Here is a 14,330-nt window from a genome sequence, read left to right as displayed (position 1 = left end):
ATTTATTGGGGTAAAACTTAAACTACTATCCCTTCTAGAGTGGATCCTGGAAAAAGCAAGTTAGTTACTGCTAATTCTGACATGTTGCATTTGAGAGTCTGTCTCTCTGGGGCACTGATGGCGAAGAATCAGAGCTGATGTTAGACACTGTCATTAAAACCACAACCACGTAGCAATGTCAGTGACTTTCACATTCAGAAACTTAGTGGCACTCTGTTCTGCTTTGATCTCCATTATGTATTTTACCACACTGTGTACTCTCTTTAGTTGAAATGTCTTTGACAATAAGTAATGAAAAATTCTGATCTGGTCTGCTAATGCCCAGTGATGAGAGGATGGAATTTGTTGGGAATAAAAAAACTAAACTTATGAAAAAGGGCAAGAATGCTCCATTCAAAGCTTGATCATCTAGATGATACTTGGGTCCCCAGATGGACATCGGTACACTGTCTACCTCCACAACTCAACCCCACGTCACCTCTGGGAATTTCAGCCATTCCTCATCACCAGAGAGCCCCTGCTGTGTCCCTCAACTCCCCTAAATCAAGGCTCCAAGAGAAACGCATCGCCTGCCTCTTACCGCGCCATTTCCTTGGTCTCCTGCCGGGCAGTCGCCATCTTGATCATGTCCCTCAGCAGGGGCATCCCACCTTCTTTGATCAGCAGAGGGCAGTACTTGTCCGCTGTGGGGTGATGGCAGCAAGCAGATTATCAGGTCCTCTGTCAGCCTGTGACCTAGAAATCCACCCTTGCTGCAGGACTGCCCTCCCAGAGGGGCCGATGAAGACGCAGGCCTGGGTGGACGGGCCCTGCCGGAACCAGGGGGTGTAGCGTGTTTACCAACAGCCTGGGCCAGCGTTCCTGTGTCCACCGGGGGAACAGCAGGTGGCGAGTCCTTGGAAAGGGCTCTTCCCTACTTTGGTTTGAAGTTGCTGCACTTGATTTCCAGAGTGCACCCTACAGAAAATATCACCCAAACCAGTGGCTCCTAAACATGATGACCCTCTAAAAAATTTTTTGTAAAAATACAAAAATACCTGATCCTAGGTATTCTGATTCAGTAGATCCAGGGACCTGTATTTATATGTGTTTTTAGCAAAACCCCATCAGGTGATTCTGGTAACCAGCCAGGTTGGAGATCAATGACTAAGAGATGTCAACTAGGTAGAACTATTATGACTTCCTACTGGGTGGTTTGGGTGGTTTTGTACTCCATTAAAGAATGTTCCAGTGCTCAGTATCCAGAGCTTTCCACTACACAGAGAACCCAGGTATCTTACTTGCAGCTTCCAGCAGCTCTATGCAGTAGGAGCTTTAAAAAAAATTATTGTAGTATATGCACAACACAAAATTTCTCATTTTAACCACTTTCAAGTACAATCAGTTGATGTTAATTATACTGAAAATATATTGAGTAGGAACTATTTTTATCATTTCCATTTTATAGATAAAGGATCTGAGGTTCAGACAGTTGAAGCTATTTATTCCAAGTCACCCTAAAGGCTTACTTGAGGGAGTCCCAGCTCAAGACTCTTTCCTCTATTGCTGTGCTGCCTCTTTGAGATCAGGTGCTATTTAATAAGACTAACCTCAGAGTAATAATGAAAAAGGCTAACTTTTATTGAACCTGTGATATGTGCCAACCACTGTTCTAAGTACTTTATGTGTCTTATTTTACAACTAGCCTATGAGGTTAAGTCCCATTACAAAGATGAGACGTTAAGAAACACAGTAAGAAAAAAAAAAAAAAAAAGAAACAGTAAGGGAAGCAGATGTGGCTCAAGTGATTGCTCTCCTGCCTACCACATGGGAAAGTCCCAGGTTTGGTTCCCAGTGCCTCCTGAAAAGAAGATGAGCAGACAAAGAGAGCACACAGCAAATGGACACAGAGCAGACAGCAAGTGCGAACAATGAAGGGGGTACTCAATAAATAAAAAATAAATCTTAGTTAAAAAAAAAGAGAAAGAAACACAGCAAGTGGTGCAACCAAGTTTGAAATCCAGGCAGTCTGATTCCAGAGCCTACATTCTCATCCAGTCTGCCAGTTAACATAACTGAGCAGTGCTGATGGTGCAGGCAGGCACAGGGCTAGGCAGTGTACACTGGTTCCTTTTTCATGTTGGTCTTAGGAGGCAGGTCCATTGTTATCCCCATTTTACAGATGAGGAAATCAAGGTACAGAGTGGTTACATTACTAGTTGGGGAAAGGACTGCCATCAAAATCTCTTAGCACTGTATCTTCTTTTTCTTCTCCCTCAAAAGCTACCAAGCAGAGAAGAGTTCAGGCTCTTCTTTGTACGTGTGGGAATCTTCTTGAGGATACAAGAGATTTTTTAAAGTTCTCTCCTGTTCTCCCTGTCTTCCTCAAGGGTTAATTTTACCCTTTGCTTGGGTTGGTCATATGGTTTGATCCTGTCAAGCAGAAGGCATGGAGGTTTTTGACTATTCACTCATTGAGGCAGGAAGCATTAAGCAAGCTGTCTGGGAACTCTGGGTGGACCTTCTCATCTAGGCCTACTTCTGGGTGGAGAGGTGGGGAGCCAGCCATTAGACAGGGCGTCCCACAAATGCTGAGAAGTGGAGGGCTTTGCTCTAGGCACAAATGCTTAAACCAGCTTTATTAGTGCTCCTCAACTGGATTAGAAGCTCCCTGAGGGCAAGTGGGCTTTCAGCTGGGAGAGTGGCCCTGTGTCTGAACAAAGGGCAAGGGGGTACTCACGGTAGACAGATACCAGGTTATATAGGGCCCAGGTTGCCCAGTGCTGGCTTACAGGGGAGATGCCCTGGGGAAGGAGGCGGAGGATTGGCTCAAAGGACCTGTGAAAAGAGAAATCCAGGTCATTTCTAATACTTGGAGGTGAAAGGGGAGGGGCCACTTCTCTTGTCCAGGGTTCGTCTTCCCTGGAGGGTTCTTAGGACAAAGCCTAAGCAGCCCTATAGGATACAGGAAGAAAGGGCAGCAGGGCCTTCATCCCACTTTTAGGTTCCTTGTCTCCTCAGGTCTAAGCTCTGCAAAGGGAGCTCCCTTGTGAGAAATTAAAAGAATGGGCATGGGGGAGCAGATGTAGCTTAGTGGTTGAGCGCCTGCTATAGGCTTAAGCCCGTTTCTTCCAATGTGGGTGTTCAGTTGAATTGTCAAGTAGTACAGGATGGCCTAAGCCCATCCACACGTGGAAAGTGACCCAGTTGTTACAAAACAGCAAGGAGACTCATACTTGTGCCTGTAAAGTCAGTTAATAATATCGTAAGAATTGATGCCAACTCGAATTGCAGCAATTAAATCTGTAGCAATTAATGCTGGAGGGTAGACCCTGAAATGTTAACAGGGCTTCTCTCACAGGGGCTATGACTAGGAGTGATTTCTGTTTTGCTGCCGTATTTTCTCCCCCTCCCCAAACAAACATGTATCACATGTATAGTGAAGTAATTACTCACAAGTATTCATAAAGAACAGGTTTAGGGTACATACAGGCATTGACATGCATGAAAACTACAAGAGAACTGGCACACATTAAGCTCTTTCCCATACATTAACTGTACCTCAATACTTAAGAATCAAAACCGCAGCAGAGGTCTAGAAGGCAATAAGCTGTGACCAGATCTTGGCCGGGTGCTCACCCCAGGTCCACACCCACCCCTTTCCCACTCTGCACCTGTAATTGATGTTTCTCCGTGAGTTGATGTCCCAGCTTTGGATGGCTGCCCACATGCGCTCCTCCACCTCTACCCGCTGGGGCTCACAGATGCCCCAGGCCTCAGGCCCGTCAAACATGATGTGGGAGAGGACGCCGCAGGCATTGTAGGAAACTTCAATCCCATCTGCTTTGCTCTCCAGCAGGTTGCTGACAGGGAGAAGAGAGAGAAGTAGAGTCCCATTCCCCAGTCTCTCTTCAGCTACCAGCTGATGGACCCTAATTTACAACCTGAGGCCAGAATACTATTTACTTCTTTATCACTTATTATTCACACGCAGCATACATCTAAAATGGAATTGAAATCACTTAAGATGCAGCTACAAGAGGGAAAAAGAAACCACATTATAAAGGAAAAAATGACATTTCATACAGATATATAGGTTAAGAGGAGTTGCTGCACCCGAGCAAAGACTAGAAAGAGTGCTGAGCATCCTTGCAGCCAATGCAAAAGGGGAAGAGGGAAGTACCAACCTGAAGACGCTGATGAATTGGGAGGTCATGAGCTGGGGCCGAAGCTCCTTCACCTCTGCCACGTTCCCTAAAAGTCCCAGCATATTTCGATGCAGTTCCTGCTTCTCTGGGAATTCCTGGCAAAATGAGGGCCAGTGGGGCCACCTCAATTAGAATTTAATCACTTAATCCTGGAATTGTTACCTAAAGGCTTTATGGACATCTGTTTGGCTATTCCAGCTAGATCAAGATGGGGTGCAATATGCTGCCCACATACCTTCCATTGAACCTAGGTACACACCAAAGGGCTTTAAAAAGGTGAAGGCTTCTTGCAACCAAGACAAAGGCAGAGAGTGGAGATATGACCTATACAGTCGTGAATGGGGCAAATGTGGTTCTACTTACCAAAGTTCAAAATATTAGTTTAAGGGGACTCCCTTAACTGAGGCTGGAGAAAGGAAAATAGAGGAAGAGTCTGAGGATGAATAGACAATCCTACCAGACAGAATTCTGTCCTCTGTCCAGCTGATATCCCAATGGACACCAGCCAGCTCTAGGAAGCCTAAGAAATCACTGCTGAGAAGGAAGCGGTCAGGTTTTCCCTTGGAGGGCTCCAAGAGAGGACCCAGCCAGGCCGTCTGTGTCAAGGGAGGTCTGTGGAGCTTCTGTTGGCATTGAAGCCTGGGCTGGTGGACCTTTAAGTTGGCCCTACTGCCTTTGGTGGGAATCATGTGGTGGTGGTGGTGGGGTGCTGATGGATTTGGTTGATAGGGAGCCTAGGAACAGAAAAGTGACTGTGTGGACATCAAGGAGACTGCTGCCACTGGAGGTCAGTGCTACCTTCAAGCAGTCTAGGAAGAGCTTCATGCCATTGAAGTTGAGGAACATCTCGCAGTTGTCGGGCGTCTCATCTGTGATGTTCCAGAGGGCGCTCCACGAGAACTCCATCACTTGGTCGCACTGTGAGCAGCAGGGGAGGGCTCAGCAAAGGCTCACCTAGACGGGCCCTGTAGGCTCCTGGCACTGGTGACAAGACATGGATATTCCCCCGGGGCAAACCAGTCCCCTCCCAGGGTAGAGAAGGGGCAGAGTAGCTCTGACTTACTATCTTGTCCAGCAGCTTCTTCTGAATCAGCTTCAGCATGGTCTGTGGGCAGAAAGGGTTTGCTGAGGGGCCAGGGCCCAAGAATCACTATATCTCCCAGGAACCCAGGATGGAGAGATCTTGAGAGTCAGTGATTCAATGCCTGGTTAAAACATTCTGATAAGACCAAATCTCTCTTATCTGTTTGGGAGGCCATTTGAAGAAATCCAACCCACAGACCCTTAGTGTTTGACATCAGGAGGCCTGGGTGCTAGCCCTGGCTCAACCAACCTCTGTGACTTTGGGCTTGGCCCTTCCCCTCTTTGGGTTTCAGCTTCCCTAGTAAAAAAAATTGAGAGGAGGAGTCTGGATACTCTTGAGTCCCTTCCTCTACCTTTCTTTCCTTTCCTCAGCAAATATTTATCATCTCCTCACTGCGCATCAGACCCTACGCTAGAAAGTTCCTTTCATAACGATGAAAGGAACAAGTGTGGCGTCTTTCCCTATGGAGCTAACAATTGAGTGGGGAAGGCCAACATTAAACAGGCCCTTAAAAACATAATCACAACTGAGACAGCATAACAGGGGCATCCAACCTGGTTTGAGGCAGCAGGGAGTGATTCCCTAAGTGGGACCTAATGGATGAGTGAAGGGGACTGGGAGAGGATGACAGAGTGTTCTCGATGGAGAAAATCTACAGGGGTTGTAGCAATAATCATTGTTAGGAAATTCTTCCTTTGGTCTAGCCTAAATCTTTCACACTTCAACATAAGCACTGCCCTCGCCCCCAACACACATACTCCAGGCCCTCCTCTGAGACTCTCAACCAAAATGGAGAGGCTGTGGAGTGTGGTGGGGGAGGACTCCGTAGTTAATGGAAGAAAGCCCAGGAAGTGCGGCTCTGGAGGAAGAAAGGAGGGAGAGGCAGCTCACTCCAGACGTACCACAACAAAGCCCATCTTGCCCACGGCCTCCTTGTGGTCGTTGTCCACCTGGCATACCAGGGCGTTGCACAGGTGCACGGCAATGCGCTGGATTGACTCGTCTTGCCTTGTGGGGTTGAGGATGCTGAGTAGGAGCTCATTGACCCGGCGGTACTGGAATTCTAGCTCCTCAGGGATGCTGAAGTTGCAGAGGGTCAAGCAACAGTTCCGCTGGACCTGGGCCAGTAGAGGAGACAAGTGGAGAGCACGTTCAGGGTCAGGCTTGGCAGCATGAGTTAAGGGACTGACTCTCTAGGGGGCATGAGACACATCCACAGCTGCAGTGGTCCAGGAAAGTTTCCTGGAAGGGGAGACTGCAAGCTGCCTTCTTCTTTTTTAAAAATATTTTAAAAACAAATGTGAAATGTAATATTCATACACATGCACAGTTTTACAAAACTGTTTCACAAAAATTATAAAGTGAAAACCCATGAAAGCACCACCTGGGTCAAAGAAATAGAACATGAGCAATTCCCTGAAATTTCCATATGTCCCTTCCTGATCATAAACCATCCTCCTTGTTTTGCTGCATGAGTGACTATTTAGCATCTTACTTTTTTTCAATCACAGATTTGTAGCATCAATCACATTGTTGTGGATAGCCAGAATCCATTTATTTTTAACTACAATAGAGTATTCCATTATGATGACACCCCAATTTATTCATCTGTTCTACTGCTGCTAACGGACATTGGGCTGCTTGCAATTTCTGGTTATTGTGGACAATGTTTGCTATATGCATCCTGGTATCCAAGTGCCTCGATTTCTCTAGGACTTGCACACTGAGCAGTGGACCTGCTGGGGCACAAGGTATGTGTGTCTTCAACTTTACTAGGTAACACCAGTCTGTTTTCCAAAGTAGGTGTACCAGCTTATACTCCTACCAGCAGTGTATGAGAGTTCTAGTTATGCCACATCCTTCTCTTTGCATTGTCTACAGGCTTTTCTTTCTTTCTTTCTTTTTTTTTTACAGTGTTCTCAGTACTTTCCTTTCCTTGTAATTTAATTTCCTTCCTTCCTTTGCAGATGTTGCAGGTTTGTCACACTTTATTAATCATATAGAGTATATTACCCTTGGTTAACCTTTTGTATTTTCTCCTCTCCAATATACATAGTTTTTTTTTTAATTTGAGAAAAAAATATATTTTAAACTATAAAAACAATGCTAACTCACTGTAAAAAGTTCAGATAATACCATTGGAACAAAAAGTTAAACTCCCTCACCCCATTTCGTTCCCCAGAAGTAATCACTGTTAAAAGTCCAGGGTATATTCTTCCAGAGTTTTCTATCATACAAATTCAAACATATATTTTTGGGAGAGGTGGAGCCAAAAAAGGTATTGGTCCAAACTTGCTTCTCTTCACTCAACAATAGGCAGTAGCCATCTTTCCATATAGATCTACCTGTATAGATCTACCATAATCTCCATTGCTAAGGCATTTTGGTTCCTTCTGACTTCTACCTAATCAGACAAGGGTGGATATATGTGTAGATTTTCCCTCTAAGAACATTTTGTCACTGTGGAATGGTTAGGTCAAAAGATGCATACTTTTAAATTTTTGGTAGGTTCTGACAACTGCCCCCCAAAAAGATTGTACAATTCACATCCTACCAATAGAAAGTGTCTGAGTGCTCTTTCCCCCACCCTTGTCAATGCTGGGTATTATCAATCTCTTGAAATGAAATGTGGTGTCTTATTTTAATTTCCATTTCGTTAATAGGATTTATAGTTTGTTTTGGAAGCCTTAAACTAGCATTTTTTTTCATTGAAAGAAAAAAAGACATCCCTTTTATTTGATTATAAAATCAACTCAATGTAGGAAAAATAAAAAAAAATCACTGGTGGGCATTCTCATCCCTACAGAGGGAGGACAGCATACCACAGGCTTTCTGGAGGAAATTCAATAATATATACCAAATGCTTTAAAAATACAAATGCTTTGGCCCAGCAATTCTACTTCTAGAAATGTATTATGAGGCTAATCAGTTTAATATAATCAGCAAAGCACTGTTTGAAATAGCAGAAAATAGAAAAGCAACCGAAAAGTTCAATAACAGGGGTCTGCGTCAATGACTGCAGCCCAGGCATTTGGCGGGGCCTGTCCTGTGAGTCCGTGAGCTTGACCGTAGCCTCCAGCTCCAGCACACAGTCTGCAACCGAGTGGCCGCTCCACAGTGGCTGAACACGTGCTGACGCCAACAATAAAAAACCACGCTGTTAAAACTGGCTGCCTGCGGCAGGAGAGGGGGAATTGGGAACAACTTTTACTTTCCAGCCAATATATTTTCATATTCCTTGAAGTTTTTCCTTTGTTAAGCATTAAACACCTTACTTTTGTAATTGGGAAAGAAGCATGATGTTAAAAATGTCATTGTAGAAATGTATTTGTTGATATGGCAGGTGTTGACATTCACAAGACACTGGTGAATTAAAAATCCATGTGACACAAACACTACACACAGCATAATCCCTTTTACTAAATACATATGCATAGACCAAAATGCTGAGCAATAGACATCCAGCGTTAATGGTGGTGGGACAGCAGGTGGTTTTTATTTTCTTTAATTTTGTATATCTGTATAACTTTTCTGTGATAAAAGTGTTCAAATTACTTTTATAATAAAAGCAGCTATTGAGAAAAATAGGTCCCCAGCATAGTGCTGCCAGGCTGGGGCCCAGAGGCAGGACAGGAGCCCAGCACCTCTGTGTGGAGCAGAGTCTCAATGGGTGGAGAGCAGCAGTAGGTGATGAAACGGAATGAACTGTCCAGGTGGGGCTGGGTAATGGGGGATCTGAAGGCAGGGTCCAAGGAGTCTGGGAGTGTTGCAGTGGGAAGGGGGAGTTGGGGATGGAGGCAGTACGGATCCCAGGGGGAAGGAGGAGAGAAGCAAGCATGGCACTCTGTGGGACATGCAAGCCACTCAGCATGGCTGGGGCACAGGGTGAGCAGGAAAAGAGGTGGCTAGGGCTGGAGCATGCAGGGCCTTGGTGGGTCAGGGGCTCACCGTCACCTCCTGGTAGGATTCCATGCCATTCAGCACCACCTGGATGACCTGCCGACGCAGCTTGACGCTCTGCTCTGAGCGGTACTCTGAATTGGTCAGATAGAAGAGGGCGGCGCTGCCTGTCACTTGGATGTTCTTGTCATACTTGTGGCACTTGAGGGCTGTGATGACCAGCTATAAGGAGACAGAACAGGGGCTCAGGTTGGCAAATCCTGTTAAAGTTGTGCTATGACAGGCCTAAGGCTCTATGAGAACAGAAACTAGGATTAGGAAGCAAAAACTAGGATGGGGCCAAGGTTCTGGAGGCCCCACCCTTTCGCTCCAGGGCCCTTTGTGGAGCAGGGCCCGAGGGCGAGAGCCTTGGGCAGGGTGTGAACAAGGCCAATGCTGCAACAAGTCAGGCACGGTGTGGGCAGAGGTGGGGTTTGGGAGGTAGGCATGCTGGTGCCCTGGGGATGGGAGGCAGTACAGAGGAGGGACAGGGGCCCTGCGGCAGGGCTGGGGTTCTGGGAACACGGCTCAGACAAAGTCCAACTTCATCCAGGTGGGGATGGACAGAAGCCCGAGGGGCCACCAGGATTGAGGCTGACCTTCAGGGCCCGCAGAAGCTGGTTGCAGCGCTCAATGCGCGCTATGTCAAAAAGCAGGTTGATGGCCCGCGAGGTGATCTCGGGCCGGTGCTCCGTGTAGGCCTCAATGGCGTTGAGAACCTGCTCCTCATTTTTGTCACCGCTTACCTGGAATGTACAGGGCATGCTCAGAACAGCCTGTAAGAGGCTGGGTGGTGGGATCCCCCATCCCAGCTCGGTGCTCTAGCCCCAGGGCAGACACCTTGGTGCCTCTAGCCCAGCCTCCTCCCTTCTCCCAGGCTCCGGGTTCCTCCTCCTCAACCCTCTCACTTTGTAGGCCGGAATGTGTGTGAGGCGGCACAGGGATGTCTCGAAGAGCCCGAGGAACTGCAGTGGCCTCTTCAGAGCCCGGAAAGGCATGATGCTGCTCTTAGAAGGCTCGGTGCTAGGGAAAGAGGGTCCTGAGGTCAGCGGTGTGGGACCTGGGGCTGCCCCAGGCTCACTGTCAAGAGAGCCTCTCCCTGGGGGTGGCTTGGCATTTACTCGATGCCCTCTTCTAGGCCCTTGAGCCTCATGTCTTAACAACACCCCACACTGTGCTCTAGCCTTTGCACATGCTGTTCTCTCTGCTAGAGTTTCTTCTGGCAAACTCATAAGGAGCCTTCAGGATAACCTGGATGCCATTCCTCTGCCTTCCTCCTTCTAGATCCTCAGGACAATTCCCCAACCACAGCCCTCGTCATGACCTCCCTCCTGCTCTGCCCCCACTCTCCTATATGGACTCTGAGAGGGCAGGGCATGATGCCTTTCTTTAACTCCAGCACCCAGCACAGCATACTTGCCAGTGAGGGCACTTGGTAAATGCTGTTGAATTACTTACTGCTTACAACCACACAGGGTGTGTTCCCAGGAGCTCCCCTGCCTGCAGCCCCACCTGGTCTGTCCCGCTTCCTCGTCCATCTTGGAGATGCTGCAGTTCTCCAGGATCATGTGGCCAGAGATGTCCAGAGATATCAGGTTCCCCAGCTTCTGCACAAAGAGGCTCAGCACCTTCCTGGTCAGCTTGAACTTGTAGTAGCTGGAGAGGCGGTCTCGGGAGATGTCCAGGTGTCTGGAGAGTGAGGTGGGGGTCACCGGTCAGGATCTGGCACAGGTGGGGGCTATCCCATACACCCTTGTTCCCTCAGTCCATAACAGGGGAGGGCCCATCTCTGTCACAGCTGCTCCAGAGCACTTGGGAAAAAAACCGGCTGGGACCTAGGTGCCTTGAACAGCCCCAATCCAGCAGAAGCATTGGGTTTAAGGACGAGGACTGCCTCTTCCATCCCAACGATCCGCATGGCCAAGGGCTCATAAACCCTCTGGGACCGACAACACCCACCTCCCTTCCTCCTTGCCCCTCCCCAATTCCCATCCCTGGTGAGTTCTGGGCTGGGCAGCTCACCGCAGCTTATGCAGCTGGACGATGACACGAATGTGGTCATCAGACAGGTCCATGTTGTAGAGCACAAGGGATACCAGACTGTCTTTCCACTGGGTTAGGAAGGCTGCATCGCTTGTCTGAATGCCTGAGAGGTCCAAGGCGGCCAGCGAGTTGAGTGGCCGCAGTAGGGACTCCACAGGGACCCCGTCAATCATGCGGCCCAGGTTGAGGAAACGTAAGCGGCTAAAGCCTTCGAAGGTGAAGTCCTTGACCAACACCTGGCAGGTGGGGTTGACGAGGCACTCATCTTCACAGCCTCCTGGGTTCTCCTCCTCGTAGAAAATGTTTGCGCAGCCAAAGAGGCTGAGTGACACCAAAGTGTGGCTAAAGCTCCTCAGTGTCTGCAGGCTCTTGGCGGACAGCTTCTCGCAGTTGGTCAGGTACAGCTCCACCAGGTCCTGGTAGCAGGCACAGCTCTGTCATCACCCCTGCCCACCCCTGCCCTAGGCCTTGCGCAGGGCTACAGGTGGGCATGGTGGGGTTGCAGAGAGAGGGAACAGTGGCTTTGGGATCCCTGGGTGGGAGGTCAACGGTCCCAGCTCTGACTCACTGTTTGACCCTTTTGGGGCTGGCCTCCTCATGGCCATCCCTGGTGCCCTGGAGATGCAGGCTCACCTGCTTGCGAATGGCTTCCAGGTCCTGGTCCTGTACCAGGTCCTCGCGGAGATGGATACGGGTGAGGCGTGTGCTGCGGGGGTCCGAGAAGAGGCTGAAGAAGCTCTCGTGTGGCTCAAAGTTGCAGGCAGCATTGACCAGCTCCACATACCTGGGAGAGAAGAAAGGTTCCGGGAAATGGCCCAAGGAACTTGGCCCTCTCTCCAAGGCCTAGCAGAAGGCCTTCCCCTTCCTGGAGCCTTTTCTCATCCTCCTAATCGTATCTACTTGCTCCTGACTACACTACAGGTGAGACTCTGGGATTAAGGGTGGCCCAGGAAGCAGGAGCCCAGAGGCAGCTCTCTGGGTGATAATGATAGGGGCTTCTTATCAATAGTAAACCCCAAGTCTCTTTCCCCCCAGATTCTAGACACTCCCATAACAAACACATACACCTCCTATCCAAATGCCCACCCAGTCCACACGCCTCCACAGGTGGAGCAGCAGCTCCATCACGGTGTCCGTGCTCATCGCCTTCTTTAAGCTAGCTTCTAGTTTCTTTATCATTCCCTCCCAGGGCCCTTTCAGACAAGAAAATTAATCCAAGTGGTTGGAGTTCCCAGCAATAAAACCCTTTTGTGGTTCTAGTTCATGCAAGGATTCTGGTCTGGTGGAAAGACTTTGGAGTCCAACATTCTGGAGTCTAAATCTGGCTCAGCTATTGCTTACTACCAGGAAACTTCATGCAGGTAAATGAAGGTCTCTCGACCTGTTTCTTCATCTGTAAAATCGACCTAATGCTGGCCTGCGAAGAGTCCAACTTAATGCCTTCCCCACATTAAATGCTCAGAAATGAGAACATTATTACATGTATGGCTCTGTCATGAGGTAACACACAGGTTCCCACTTTCATATGCAACTGCCTGGTCTAACAATCTCCTTTCTAGGCATCCAGGCTGAGCTCCTGGAATCAGTGAAAGCATATCATGCTTCTCAGAGCCCCGATCAGGAGGGAGTCTCTCAGAGGGGCTGTATAAAGATTTTAAGAATGGTTTAATCCCTGGTCATAGACCCATCATCCCAGCACCAGCATATAAACCTGCATGTCCATGCCCATTTAGTTTATAAGCACATTAGTCTTTTTTCTCTCTCACCTAAATGCACATGTGCACTCTTTTTTTATTATTTTTTAAAAAGATACAAAAATCACACAAAATGTTACCTTAAAAAATATAACTTTCCCATATACCCCACTTCCTACACCCCCCACTCCTCCCACATCAACAACTTCTTTCATTAGTGTGGTAACATATGTACTTTCACATTCAAACATACCTTTGTGTTGCAGAAGCCCACAGGCATGCACACACCCAATCTTTCAAGTGTACACATCCACCCATGTACCAACATGAACACATACACCTTTATGGTTATCGACACACCAGTATTCTCTTACAGCCATGGACAACATGTACCTGCATTCCCTCCCACACAAATATATCCATATCCACACCCCACATGGTGCACATACCCAGTCCTTCTCTTTCCACACACACTCATGCTAAGACACGGACCCCGCCCCAACCCCAGGCCCTGCTCACTCATTGACGAGCCGGTCACAGATCTCGCTGGGCAGGAAGATGTCTGGATGTAGCCGCAGGGTCTCCTTGTCCAGCAGATAGCCCAGGGTGCCATCCAGGTTGCGTAGGCAGAAGTCGGTGCAGAGGGCCATCAAGGACTCAGGAGTGTCAGACGCCATGCCGGGGGCAGGCAGGTGGGCCACTCCAGCACAGAGGCCCCCAGGGGCAGGAGTGAGTCCTCAGCACTCACAGAATCATTGGTGGAGCCACAGCCTGGGGAATGGGGAAGAAGCTAAGTGAGCTGCACAAAAGGGCCAGAACCATCAGCTGAGCTATATCTACTCTTGAGCAGGGAAGCCGAGGCCCTGGAGATCATATATGAATTAGCAGCTCAGCAAGGCGAGGCTCCAAGATTCCTGACTCCTTCCCTAGTCCCTCTCTGCTGTGCCACCACCTAAGCATGCTTTGGCCTACAAAGAGCACGGGGCTGGGAAGTGGATGTAGCTCAAGTGATTGAGCCCCTTCCTACCACATGGGAGGTCCCAGGTTTTGTTCCCAGTGCCTCCTGGAGAAGACAAGTAAGTTGGCACAATGGGCTGGCGTGGTGAGCTGATGCAACAAGATGGCACAACAAGAGACACCAAGAGGAACCACAATGACAGAAACAATAAAACAGGGAGTGGAGGTGGCTCAAGCAATTGAGTGCCTCTCCTCCACATGAGAGGTTCCAGGTTTGGTTCCTGGTGCCTCTGAAAGAGAAGAACAGACACAGATAGCACAGAGCAAACGGACACAGCACAGAGAGCTAACAGCAAGCTCAAATGAGGCAGGAGGGAATAAGTAAATAAAATTAACCTTAAAAAAAAAGGGAAAAAAAGCACGGGT

General features: G+C 48.3%; 1 protein-coding gene across 5 annotated transcripts in view; it reads right to left on the bottom strand.

The window, feature by feature from the left end:
• ZER1 (zyg-11 related cell cycle regulator) overlaps window positions 1-14,330 on the bottom strand; it is a 35,927-nt gene that overhangs the window by 1,428 nt on the left and 20,169 nt on the right. For 4 of the 5 annotated variants that reach the window (XM_004476458.4, XM_058302292.2, XM_012518789.3 and 1 more), the window contains 14 exons: window positions 13,467-13,718; window positions 11,887-12,037; window positions 11,233-11,669; window positions 10,723-10,899; window positions 10,119-10,233; window positions 9,810-9,956; window positions 9,220-9,393; window positions 6,174-6,389; window positions 5,251-5,292; window positions 4,986-5,105; window positions 4,167-4,282; window positions 3,654-3,842; window positions 2,720-2,817; window positions 581-683 (listed from right to left, as the gene is read on the bottom strand). In XM_004476458.4, the coding sequence (XP_004476515.1) occupies window positions 581-683; window positions 2,720-2,817; window positions 3,654-3,842; window positions 4,167-4,282; window positions 4,986-5,105; window positions 5,251-5,292; window positions 6,174-6,389; window positions 9,220-9,393; window positions 9,810-9,956; window positions 10,119-10,233; window positions 10,723-10,899; window positions 11,233-11,669; window positions 11,887-12,037; window positions 13,467-13,624 (2,243 nt within the window). In that variant the 5' untranslated portion in view covers window positions 13,625-13,718. The remainder of the gene's footprint in view (window positions 1-580; window positions 684-2,719; window positions 2,818-3,653; window positions 3,843-4,166; window positions 4,283-4,985; window positions 5,106-5,250; window positions 5,293-6,173; window positions 6,390-9,219; window positions 9,394-9,809; window positions 9,957-10,118; window positions 10,234-10,722; window positions 10,900-11,232; window positions 11,670-11,886; window positions 12,038-13,466; window positions 13,719-14,330) is intronic. The other variant, XM_071216933.1, reaches the window with a different exon arrangement.

The sequence above is a fragment of the Dasypus novemcinctus genome, chromosome 8, assembly GCF_030445035.2.
Source record: "Dasypus novemcinctus isolate mDasNov1 chromosome 8, mDasNov1.1.hap2, whole genome shotgun sequence".
NCBI classification, from domain to species: Eukaryota; Metazoa; Chordata; class Mammalia; order Cingulata; family Dasypodidae; genus Dasypus; species Dasypus novemcinctus.
The sequence above is the reverse complement of the archived record's forward strand: the minus strand, read 5'-3'. Positions and strand labels throughout refer to the sequence as shown.